This window comes from Geotrypetes seraphini, chromosome 5 (genome assembly GCF_902459505.1).
Source record: "Geotrypetes seraphini chromosome 5, aGeoSer1.1, whole genome shotgun sequence".
In the NCBI taxonomy this organism is placed as follows: Eukaryota; Metazoa; Chordata; class Amphibia; order Gymnophiona; family Dermophiidae; genus Geotrypetes; species Geotrypetes seraphini.
The window spans coordinates 79904035-79916177 of NC_047088.1; the positions used below are offsets into that span (position 1 = coordinate 79904035).

General features: G+C 45.2%; 1 protein-coding gene across 2 annotated transcripts in view; it reads left to right on the forward strand.

Moving 5' to 3' along the window:
• The window catches only part of DGKK (diacylglycerol kinase kappa), a 420961-nt gene that overhangs the window by 328970 nt on the left and 79848 nt on the right, over positions 1 to 12143 (forward strand). For both annotated transcript variants that reach the window (XM_033946472.1, XM_033946473.1), the window contains 4 exons: positions 4996 to 5135; positions 5326 to 5407; positions 8352 to 8443; positions 10968 to 11067. In XM_033946472.1, coding sequence (XP_033802363.1) covers positions 4996 to 5135; positions 5326 to 5407; positions 8352 to 8443; positions 10968 to 11067 — 414 coding nt within the window. The remainder of the gene's footprint in view (positions 1 to 4995; positions 5136 to 5325; positions 5408 to 8351; positions 8444 to 10967; positions 11068 to 12143) is intronic.

The following is a 12143-nucleotide window of genomic DNA, read 5'->3' on the forward strand; positions in this document are numbered from 1 at the left end:
TTTCCTTGTTACATCTTATGGGAGGCAGCACTGTTGGACTAAGGACTGGCACATAGTGAGTTGATATGAAAGCATGCCTTTGGGTTCACTGATTTTCCTGCTCGGCATGTGATCTTTGGGATTTTCAGTCAGACGACAGGAAACATAGCATGCAAATGTGGCCCTAGTTGCTGTGGAGCAACTGATTGCTGAGTTCCTAAGGTTTGTGTTTGTAGGTGATTGAGCAGCTCATAGGGCCTTTCTAGATGTGAAACTGCTTTTGTATTTCATTCTGTGAGTTCTAGATATGAGTGGTGTCTGGGTAGGGTTTAATCTGGACCCCCCCTAGACCTGCCTCCCCCCCCCCCAGGCCTGCCCAGTTCTCATCCCCGCTCTGCCCCTCCCCTCAATAATCTCCTGTCACTACTCGTGGCTCAAGCCCACCATATTGGAGTCTGCCTTGCCACCTTACAGACTCACTGCGGCTGTGCAGAAGATTGGCTTTGACAGGAGAGACTGGGCGGGCCTGAGACAGACAGCTATGGAGCTGAGGCAGTATGACTCTGCAGCTCCAGAATACTCTGCATTAAACTACACTTTATCGGCAAGCCTAACCCATGCTGGTTTCGCAAGCTCATTGGAATTTCAGGCCTGCCCAATCTCTATCACCTCAGTAATATTCTGCACAGCCACAGTGAGTCTGTGAGATGAGCCAGTGCAAGGCAGACTCCAACCTGGCGGAAACACCACGGAACACGAATGAGGCAGGCACTACAGGAAGAGCACTGATAGCATTGGACTTGGGCATCAGGCAGGGACCGGGATTGGAATCGGAGCCTCTTAATGGTAATTCCTCCAAGCCTAGGGCTGTAACTCAGCCCGTGCCACATGGTTGAGGCTGAGCAGCACTCCCACGTGGCTAACTTTATTTTTCCCCAGGGCCAGGCCTCAGCAGGTAAGAAAATGGTGGGGAAGGGTTGGGCTCTGAGTTTGACTGAATGATTTATATGCCCTCTCACTCTGGAGTTTCCTTTCAGTTGAAAGAGACTCATCTCATACGTATTTATGCCACATAGGTATTTAAATGTCTCTATCATATCTCCTCTCTCCCACCTTTCCTCTAAAATATACAGATTTAGAACTTTAAGTCTGTCCACCGGAAACCTTATGATGTAGACCACCATTTTAGTTGCCTTCCTCTGGACTAACTCCGTCCTGTTTATATCTTTTTGAAAATGTGTCTCCAGAATTGTACATAATCTAAATGATGTCTAACCAGAGTCCTATATAGGGGCATCAATACTTTCTTGTTCCAACTGGCCATTCCTCTCCCTATGCACCCAAGTATCTTTCCAACTTTCGCTGTCACCGTTTCAACCTGTTTGGCCACCTTAAGATCATCACATACTATCACACCCAAGCCCCGCTCCTCTTTCATGCCCAAAAGTTCTTCACCCCCTAAATTGTACCATTCCCATTGGTTTTTGCAGCCGAAATGCATGACTGAATTTCTTAGCATTAAATTTTAGCGGCCAAATTTCAGACTATTCTTCAAGCTTCCCTAGGTCCTTTCTCATGTTTTCCACACCATCAGCAGTGTCTACTCTATTGCAGATTTTTTTTTTTTTTTTGTAAATCATTTTTTTTTAAGTCAAACAGAGGAACAAAAGGCATACAAAACGTATATCATTCGCAGATCTTACCAGTCAGCCCTTCAGCAACATTGCTTACAAAAATGTTAAAAAGAACAGGCCCAAGAACTGAACATTGAAGCACCCCACTGTAACATTCCTTTCCTCAGAGTGATCTCCATTGACCACTATCCTCTGTTGCCTTCCTCTCAGGCAGTTGCTGACTCAGTCCGTCACTCTAGATGTTTGCCTACTGTTCTCTTCAATGTATGAGAGGGGGCTGGGTATATAATATTTGTATTTTTGGATCATGAGCCAGGACTGGAGATTTTCTTCAGAAGGCCGCAAAGAGCTGCTAATCTTCAAATACAGTCTGCATATTCTCCATCTTACATAATAGAGACCACATGCTAGATGTGCTGTGAATCCTTTATTATTTCCTGAATCACTTTAGATCAAATTTAAACAGGCACTTGTTCGGTACCAATTATATTGACAAAATGCAAAAGCCCCAATTTCTCAAGCAGACAAACTTCCTCGACTCCACAGGGAAAACAGACCATTGTCTAGCATCCATTTCCCACAATTATCATTACTTTTAACTACACTCAGGTAACTAATGATCTGTCTTGTTCCTGGGATTCTGGAGATGGTGATGGCTGGAGATAAGCTGGTATCCTCTAGGATTTGCTAGGGCACTGCTAGGTGGTTTTCTCAGCCTATGGTGAGATATTCATCTGAATGCCAAGCAAGTAGAATAGTAAAAATAAGGCAGCTTACTCCCTCTCCTATTTCTTTTTTAAAGTGGTTAGGGGACTCCCTGATGCCCCTGGTTTAGCCAGACTGCACATCTGTGTGATGACCAGGACTTAGTTTGTAGATAAAAAAAGAAATGGAACTGTGGAATTCAGAGAGGCTTGGATGGGACAGGAGCCACAGAAGCAGACTGCTGGACTGCTCTGCTCCAGGCTCACCACCTCCCCTCATCTTTCTTACAGGCTGCTTGGAAGGGAGGGGATAGAGCAGAATGCCCCTGCTGCACTGGAGTCTGGTACCGAGCACTGTCACCTTTTCTACTGCCTATTAAAATTAACTCGTGGTCTCCAGTAGTATTCACATCCCTTAAGAATGGCCCTGCATGTGAGTACTGCCACCTGTTTTGCTATAGCAAAAAAATACGGGGTCTGAGGACCCCCGCTAACCGCAAAGTTCCTGGCATGAGGGAAGACCAAAAGATAAAAGGTTTGAATTTTGCCTTTCCTTTTACTGTATATTTAAATAAAATTTCTTCTGAAACAAGGAAGGAATGGACTAATGGTTAGAACCCTTGCCTCAGCGTGGGTTTACCGGTAATCCTCGTGACCCTGGGCAAGTTATTTGATCTTCTGTTGCCCCGGGTACCATAGTTAGATTGTGAGCCCACAGGGACAGAAAGGGCAAAATTCTTAGAGTACCTGAATGTAAAACACTTAACAGAAGCAGTATAGTACAAAAAAATGTAAATAAATAAATGAAACACTCCCTTTCATTACAAGTATAATGTATGATTCCCTAATCCCTTCCTCCTAATAGGAAAAGACAAGGGGAAAGAGATCATCAGAGCTGTGATTTTGCCAGTGACAGGTGATGCCATTGCATATACGATTGGTCATCTGATTGGCAGAGACTGAGGATTTTTTCTAGTACCAAGGAGAATGGTGTATAAAAATCCCACAGGCTACAATAGGTTACTGTGCATAAATTGATTTAGCATGCATTAAATGTTTTGAGGCACAGTAATAAACCAAACGCATACTAATGAATGCACACCCCTGGAGAGTTTGTTTAGTCTGTGTGAAGATCAGTTCTTGATTCTCAGAGTCCTGGTTTATTCCAGTGAAAGATGAATCCTTTATTTTCTGCCACCCCACCACCACCAAGCCAAGGGTAAAAATTGGAACCTTTATTTCTAGAATCTTTGAGTTGAGTTTAAGGATTGGACAAAAACATTAGAAACAAAAGCTTTGGAAGCCCTTTTACTAAGCTGCAGAAAGCACGCATTAGTGCATACCGCAGGTTAAATTCCATCCACTACTACCGCAGGCTATACTTTGGTGTCCTGTGGTAGTTTTGCAATCGGTGCATGCTACCCATGCACTAAAAATAGGTTTTATTTTTTAGTGCATGTTTGGAGGCAGAGAGTAGGCATGTCCTGTGCTAATTGGTTGGCACAGCTGCATTGTCATGCACTAACCAATTAGTGCATGGTTAGTGTATGAGCCTTATTTCCTAGCAAGCAGATGGTTGTAAGGGATCACACGCTAAAGGCCACGCATTAATTGGAAAATTAGCACGGGGCCATTCGTAGGAGATATGGGACATGCAGCCATTTTACAGCCATGCTAAAAGTGGTCTCAGCACATGGGAAATCCACATGCTACAAATAGTGCAGGCCACTTTTTAGCACAGCTTATTAAAAGGGCCTGTTGATGACTACGCCTTAATTTTGCTTGCACAACAAATTTTTGCATTTGCACCAGATTTAGGGCCAGATTCTCTAAATTCACCATGCATTTAACAGTAGCGCTAAACCATAGCGCCACTGTATTTTACAGCCCAGTTATCAAAATGGCTCACCATAGTCTTTTCCATGCTTTTTTTTTTTAATATATATTTATTAAAGGAACAAAGCATATCAGTCTCTGATCAGTGGCATAGTAAGGGTGAGTGTTGATCGGGATGGTGGTGCCCCTCTCCTGCCCCCCTGCGCACGCATGCCCCCTTCCCTTTCCCATACCTTTTAAACCTCTTCAGCGTGTGCAGCCTTACTTTCCCGTCAGTGCCTGAGTGATGATTGGCTTAGGCACTGACAGGAAAATAAAGCAACTCAGTCCCACCACCACGAATGGCCCCGATTTCTTGTACAAAGAGCCCAAAAAAATCCCCTGCCACTGCCAACCCCAGCCAATACCCCCACCGATACTCCCCCAACCTCATGCTGAAAATCAGCAGGAGGGATGCTCACTTCCTCCTGCCACAGGGTTGAGGACCTGACCTCAAGCTCCTCTCCCCAACAATCCACCACCACATCAAGCCTGGTGGTCTGGCGGGCTGTTCCCTCTCTAACCCCCCTTACCTTTTTTAGAAGACCGACAGGAGGGATGCTCACTCCCTCCTGCTGGCAGACCTGCCTTTTCAAAATGGTAGGCCTTCCCCTTCCCGGTGCATCCTGGGATGTACTGTGAGGGGCCTAAGGCCCTGATTGGCCCATGAGCCTAAGGCCCCTCCTATGACTTATCCACCCCAGGCATGGCTGTTCATTTATAAGATGTCATAACAACAGAATGCAAGTTATCACTCTCTTGATTTAAGTATACTGACTCATACTGTGTTGCTTTTGTGCCAGTGCCAGCTGGGGGTCCTGCCTCTGGGGACGGGCAATGACCTGGCTCGAGTGCTGGGCTGGGGGAGCCTATGTGACGATGATGCGCAGCTGCTGCAAATCTTGGAAAAAATGGAACGAGCCACCACCAAAATGCTTGACAGGTAAAAAGGCTGGGACACACAGTCTTCCTGCATCTCATCTCTATGACCTGGGAACTGCTCAGCCGTCCTGGTCACTCCTCATTGCTACAGAGGACCCACACTGATTGTATAACAGAATAACTGCATGTTCTGGGATTTGGAGAGAGGCTTTAAAATCAACCATATATATATTTATTTATTTTTGCTTCAGGTGGAGTATTTTGACATATGAGTCACCCAAACACTCTCCTCCATGCATCAAGGAAGAGGAGAATGGGGACTCCAATATCCAGGTACTGCAGTGTGCACAAGTGTCCTTAGTTTATTGGTACTCCAGTGCCAGCATATGGTACTTCAGTATACCCAGGAGTTCCTGGCATACAAGTACTGCAATCTGCCCTGGATGCCCTGAATACCACCACTTGACTGTAATTTCATGAACAAAACCCGCTCCCGGTCTTATGATGCACAGTTTGGCTTTCACTCCTGCAAACCACATGAGAGAGCTTGTGGATTGTGGTTTATAGATCATCAAGGACATAATTTATAAGGAACTGTTATGGAAAAAATAAGTATTGTAGAAATCAGGATTATTGCAGTCTCTCATAACAATCTGTACCTGAATCACTCAGTGTAATGTAGCCATATTCACAGACACTTCAGTCTTTCTGGGCAACCTGAAAACAGTTTGTTACTCTCACTTATACCCAGTTACAGAGCCCTGTAGGTGTTTCCATGTAAGCTGAAGTAGAACACACAGATTCTATCATCTCCGGCAGCAATCAGCTATTCAATGCTGGGCAAGGTCTGGACACTGGCATTGAATATCTGGTCATGTGCGGCCAAATATCCCTTATATGATTAACCCCCTCTTTTACTACGGCTAGCACTAGTGTGATATCCAGGGTGGTAGTAAAAGGCAACCTTTTACTGCACCTTGATATGCCACAGGATTCAGCAACCTGTGGTGTCTCATTCCCACATGTCGCTGAGTCTTGTGCATAAAGAATAATGCTGTTTGCAAGCCATCTTGCAAGCTAGGGTTACCAGATTTTTGTCTGGAGAAACCCGGACACGTGGCCCCGCCCTGCTGTGTCCCTAGTCACACCCCGTTCCGCCTCTAGACATCATCTGCGCATGCTTAGAGGCCCTCCGGGAGGTCGGGGCTTTCCAAAACCCAGACAAACTATCAGGTTTTGGAAAGTCCGTCTGGGCACCCAGACAATCCTCTAAAAAGAGGACATATCCAGGTTTACACGGACATCTGATAACCCTATTGCAAGCAGCAGCATCCCAGCAGCCCAGGAACACAGCTGCAGCCTGATGCTCCTGGGCTAGCATAACAGGCCTCTCAGCTCAAGCATCGCCCCCTAAAGGCTCCAACCCCCAGCTCTAGACCCCCAAGGGCTCACGCTTCCACCCCCAGCTCCAGGTTCCCCAGGCCCCAAAAGGCCCCAGAACCCTGAAAGGTAGTACCATGTTATTAGTGGTTGTCCTGAGGGGTCAGTATGGATACATGATGCTCTAGCGATAGTTGTGCAAGACTAGAGCACCATTTTGATGATGGTGCCAGAATGGGCAGGAGTGACTGGGCAGTGCTCCTGCCTGAAGAACCCTTAGGACAACCAATAATAACATGGTAGTCCTTTTTGGAGGCCTGGAATCTTTTGGGGGTGAAGGGCCTAAAGATGGGGGGTTGAGCCTTTTGAGGTCTGAGCTGGCAAGGGATTTGAGTCTTTTAGGGGGTGGGCGGTCTGTAGCCAGAGGGGGCTGGAGCATTTGGGATATGGCTTGAGCTGGGAAGAGGGCTCCTCTGCAGGCCTGGGAACATCAGTCTATGCTTTACGACCTAATGCCCCAGGCAATAAAATAACCCCAGCTGGTTATTTTGCTGTGATTTATGGGTTAAGGTTAGGGTTTTTTTTTAACATAGTAATAAGCTGCTTTCTACGCATTTACAACCCTCAATGCAATCTGATTATACTATGTAACATGGAGTAATTTAAATATCACTGTGTCAAGCTGCATTAAAATCACATTAAGGTATCAAATATGCAACTTAAAGTCCTAATGCAGCTTGCTAACTTTCCACCTGAGGAAACCAGACAAAGGACTGAGTTTTTTGTGATCCTATTTGTTTGGCTAGCTTAGGCAGTTAAGTGCTAAATATCAGCACTTAACCACATAAGTACCGACTCTGCCCTTAGGGCTCCTTTTACTAAGCTCAATGCTGGCGTTAGCATCTAGCGCACGTGGCAATTTAGCGCACGCTAAAACCGCTAGCGCAGCTTTGTAAAAGGAGCCCTTAGACTGCTGACAGAATCGTTGACTATGGCTTTAGTGGTTAGTGATGATATTCAGTGGCTCTAAACCATTAAATGCTGTGGAAAATCAGTGGATAGCCCTAACCTGGCTGGTTAAATCACTTTGAATATTGAACCCCCCCCCCACCACCACCACCATTTTTCTAACTTATAATCTTTTAATGCAACTTGTAGAAGGATGCACGACCTCCAGAATCTCTTTACATCATCTGATGTTGCGCATCATTTACAGATATGGCAGACTTTGAGGCCCTTTTACTAAGCTGCGGTAATCACTAAGGCGTGTTTACCACAGCTTCTGGGGGAAGGGTGCTCAGACATGGTAGTTTTCAGATCTGCGCACACTTCCCTTGTGCTAAAAATCATTTTTTTAGCACCGGGGGCATGTTTAGAGGCAGAGAGTAATCAGTAAGCTTAACTGCAACACAGCGCTATTCAGTAAGCTTAACTGCAACACAGCATGTTAACTGATCAGCATATGGTTAGCGTAGGAGCCTTTACTGCCTAGAAAATAGGTGTCGGTCCGGGCTCTTGCAATGGGCCATGCATTAATTAGGAAATTAAAACATGGTTATTAATTGTGGAGATAGAAAATGTTGCTATTTTACAGTCATGCTAAAAATGGCCTCAGCGTGCGGGAAACCCCCACGCTAACGATAGCACAGGCCACATTTTGGCACAGCTTAGTCAAAGGGCCCCTACATATCTTGAAGCCATTGCACTTTCTCATTGCAGCACTCTGTCAGTACATCAGCTGTAGCTATGCACCTGATTTGCTAAGGCTTTATTCCTATTCTATATTTATGAGTAGATCAGGCCGACAGCGTATCCAGGCCCCTATGGTGTATGCCCAGGTATAAACAGTCTGGCACAAGGCTGTCATCGGTGATTTTTATTTTCTTCTTGGTTTCAGACACACATTTCTCACTATGCTGATTCTGTAGCATGTCATTTGGCTAAAATCCTAGAATCAGACAAACACTGTGATGTCATTTCTTCTGCCAGGTAAGTCCTTTGCTTACATGCAAAAATGGCCTCTCCCTATTCCTCTCTATTGGAGGGGGTTAATTATTGTTGAGAACCTTCAAAAAGCATTAAATCAAGAACAAAGAAAAAAAAGAAGGAAAGAAACGGTCTCTCCCTATCTGCAAAAGCTTATGCACACAGGCTCTGAGTCTATAAATGGTGCCTAGCTCGCAGTCGGCGCAATTGTTAATCAATTTCTTGGTGCCGTTTATAGAATCACACCTAGTGGCACTTAAGCATTCTTAGGTACTGGTAGGCATTAAAACCCAGGGTTTTCTTGTCCTAAATGAGTGCACCTAAGTCAAGCCACGCCCATACTCCGCCTTGAATCCACCCCCTAACCATACCTACTTGCCGGTAAGTGCCTCGGTGTAGACACCTACCTCAAAGTTAGGCGCCTACCTGCAAATTATTTTTAATTTTTTTTTAATGGCACTTTCAATTACCAGTATTGACTAAGCCAATTAAAAAATTTAACTTAGGTGCCTAGATTGGCTAGGCACGCCAATCTAGGCACCTAACTGCAGGCATCTTTTATAGAATCAGGGCCACACAGCCTGTATACATGTAAGTTTACCCACTGTTTGAAGAGATACTTCAGAGGGTGGGGTTTATACTTTCATGTGCACTTTAAAAAATGAGCGTCAGCATGTAATTTTACCCAGAAAAACTGTGCACCTTCCCCCATCCAAACCCCCCCCACACACACACAGATGTAAATGAATTTTAAAAGAAGTACACTCATGCTTTTGCTTTGAAATCTCAACACTGGCACAGAAAAAAGTATGCAATATAAATTTTATGTCAAACAAGAGCCCTCTCCTGGGAGACCACTGCAGAACCAGCTGCTAAAATGAGGATAATGCAGTTTCTGCAATCCATTTAGAGATGCAGAAATTGTTGTGGGGTTCCAATGAGAGTGTTGTCAGAATCTGTGGTGACTCCAGAATGAGGCTTGGGATGCACTGAGAGAGGCAATTGGAGCATCAGAATGAACCTTAGAATGTTCAGTGAGGCAGCTGGAACCTCAGACTGAGGCTTGGAACACTCATTGGTTGAATAGTGAATACTATTTTTTTTTAAAAAGCCCAACACAACAACAAACCAACCAACCACATGAGGTTGTTGGGGTTGGGAGGAAACAGAAGGCTGTGAGCAAGTAAATAATAGTGTTGACTCCTTCGGATGCTGATGGGGATGGAGGAAATTGTGGGGATTGCTGGGGATAGAATTGATCTTAGCATGTACAGGTGGGGATGGGCTAGGATGGGTAAAATTTCTGTCTCTGTGCAACCCTCTAATTGGATTACAAGATCTGAGGCAGCATAGTTGTACTAGATGTAAGTTTTGTCAGATGAATCTGATCGTACTCTGACTAGGTGACCAGAGAGCTGGATTAGAAGAGAGCTTTTGATGCAGTGCATTTAGATTTCATCAAACCTTTTGACACAGTTCCACATACTGTAGGCCAGAAGTTCTCAACATGCAGTTTGCGTACCCCAGGGGATACACGCACCATTGTCAGGGGGTATGTGGCACCGGTGCTGTGTGTCTCCCAACTTCCTTCTGCCATTGTGTATCTCCCGACTTCCTCGTCTTCTCTTCCCCCCCCCCCTCCGGACCAGCAGTGGTTTTTAACTTCTCCACACATCTGCCATTAGTGTTAGTTTAGCCGGTAATTCCATCAGGCAGCCTCGGCCCGCCTCTGACAAAAGAGGAAGTTGCATCATTGGAGGCGGGCAGGCCTAGCAAAGGCCCTGAGGCTGCCTGATGGAACTGCGGCTAGACTAACACTAGCGGTAGCTGTGTAGGGAAATTAAAAGCACACAGTGAGCTGGCGCTAGAAAGGAGAGGTACTGCTGAGCCGGTGATTCCATCCAACTCCTAACTACTCCCCTCTCATAAACTGAGAGGGTAGGAGCTGGGAAGTGTTGAGCATGTGCAGATGCTCAACTCTGTACTAGTCCAACTTCCTTTCATTTTGTCAATGGCGGTGGCAGCAACAGCAGTAGCATCCAGGAGGGAACAGTAAGAAATGTCGGTCAGCGCAGGGGAAGGGAAGAAGACTAGAAATGGTGTGCTGCTCCAATAATAAGCCATGACCCAAATTTTTGGCCTTTATTTTAGGCCCCAAAATTTCAGCTTATAGTCAAGTATATGTATACAGTGTTTCTATGCATCAATAGTTCTCAGCAAATCAATGCCACATGCACTTCTTAATATGATATGGAGTGGGGTCATATGGGTACATGAGACCATCAGTAGAACATGTTCATAAATTAAATTCTTGCATATATAATAATAAAGACAGATTTCCCTGGTCAGTTGACCTCTTTGGGGATTACTTTTAGAGGCTGCACTGCTGCTAAGACCTCCTCACAGCTTGTTCCTCTAGGCCTCCTTGTATTCTCTGTTCAGCGCTTGTGTGTGGGCTTTGTGTTTTCTGTGCTAGATTCCTGTGTGGAGAACCAAATTTGTTGGGATTTTTTTTCTGTTGTTGTAGGTTCCTGTGTGGAACAGTGAATGAGTTTGTTGTTGAAGTTGGCAAAGCCTATGAGAGAGCCACGGAGAACAAAGAGGAAGCAGATGCAATGGCCAAGAAGGTAAGGGTCACTGTGCCCCAGATATTCATCTACTGGCAGGTATGATTCCTCTGCTGCACTGAATACTAGTGTAGCCACATGTGCTATATTAACAGTGGCCTTTTGTAAAATGGGGTGGGGGTAAGTTTATCAGATTTTTGGTGTAATCTGGGACATATGAATAGCAAGCAACACTACTACTACTTATCATTTCTTTAACACAAAATATGAAGAGCCAATACAAAGCCTCTTGTTCTCTCTTCAGTTCCATCACCTCCTAATATCTATCCCTCTCCCACCTTCCAGTTCCATTGCCACTTCCTCATTCACCTTCAGAGCACCATCTTCAGTTCTATCACCTTTTCACCCCTCACTTCTATCTCTACGTAGGGCTCTTTTTACGAAGGCACATTAAGGCCTTAACGCGCGGAATAGCGCACGCTAAAATGCCCCGTGCGCTAACCGCTACTGCCTCCTCTTGAGCAGGTGGTAGTTTTTCGGCTAGCGCACGCTAATCCGGTGTTTGCGCTAAAAACGCTAGCGCACCTTCGTAAAAGGAGCCCTTAGTTTCAATAATCTCTGCCACTTCCCTATCCATCTCCCTCCCTAGTTCCAGTGCTCCCTTATCCACATTTTTCCCGGTTCCATGACTTTGCCCCATCTCCTCTTGTACTCCTGTTTCATTCTTTCGACCCCTTCCTCCAAAATTCAAACTCACTGTATCTAATCTATCAATTCCTGCAGGCTCATCAGCTCCCCTCCTTTCATCTCTGCCCATCCCAAGCACCAAGATCCTCTTCCTCATCCCACCCCACAGTTCTCCTCCTACTTCTTCTATTGCTCCTACAGCTGCCAGGATTCCCAACTTCCACCACAGTCCTTTTCCTGCTTTTTTTGAGGGAAGATGGTAGAAGAAAGTAGTCTAATGGCAGGTCCTTTACCACTTGGTCAGGTCATTCTGCTTCCACTCCAGATACATGCATAAATCATTAGAATCCCAGCATATATGCACGTATATGTGTGCATACTTTGTACATGCCAAATATGAACTTATGCATTATTCTATATTCTATAAATATAAGCATACATGTAGGCAG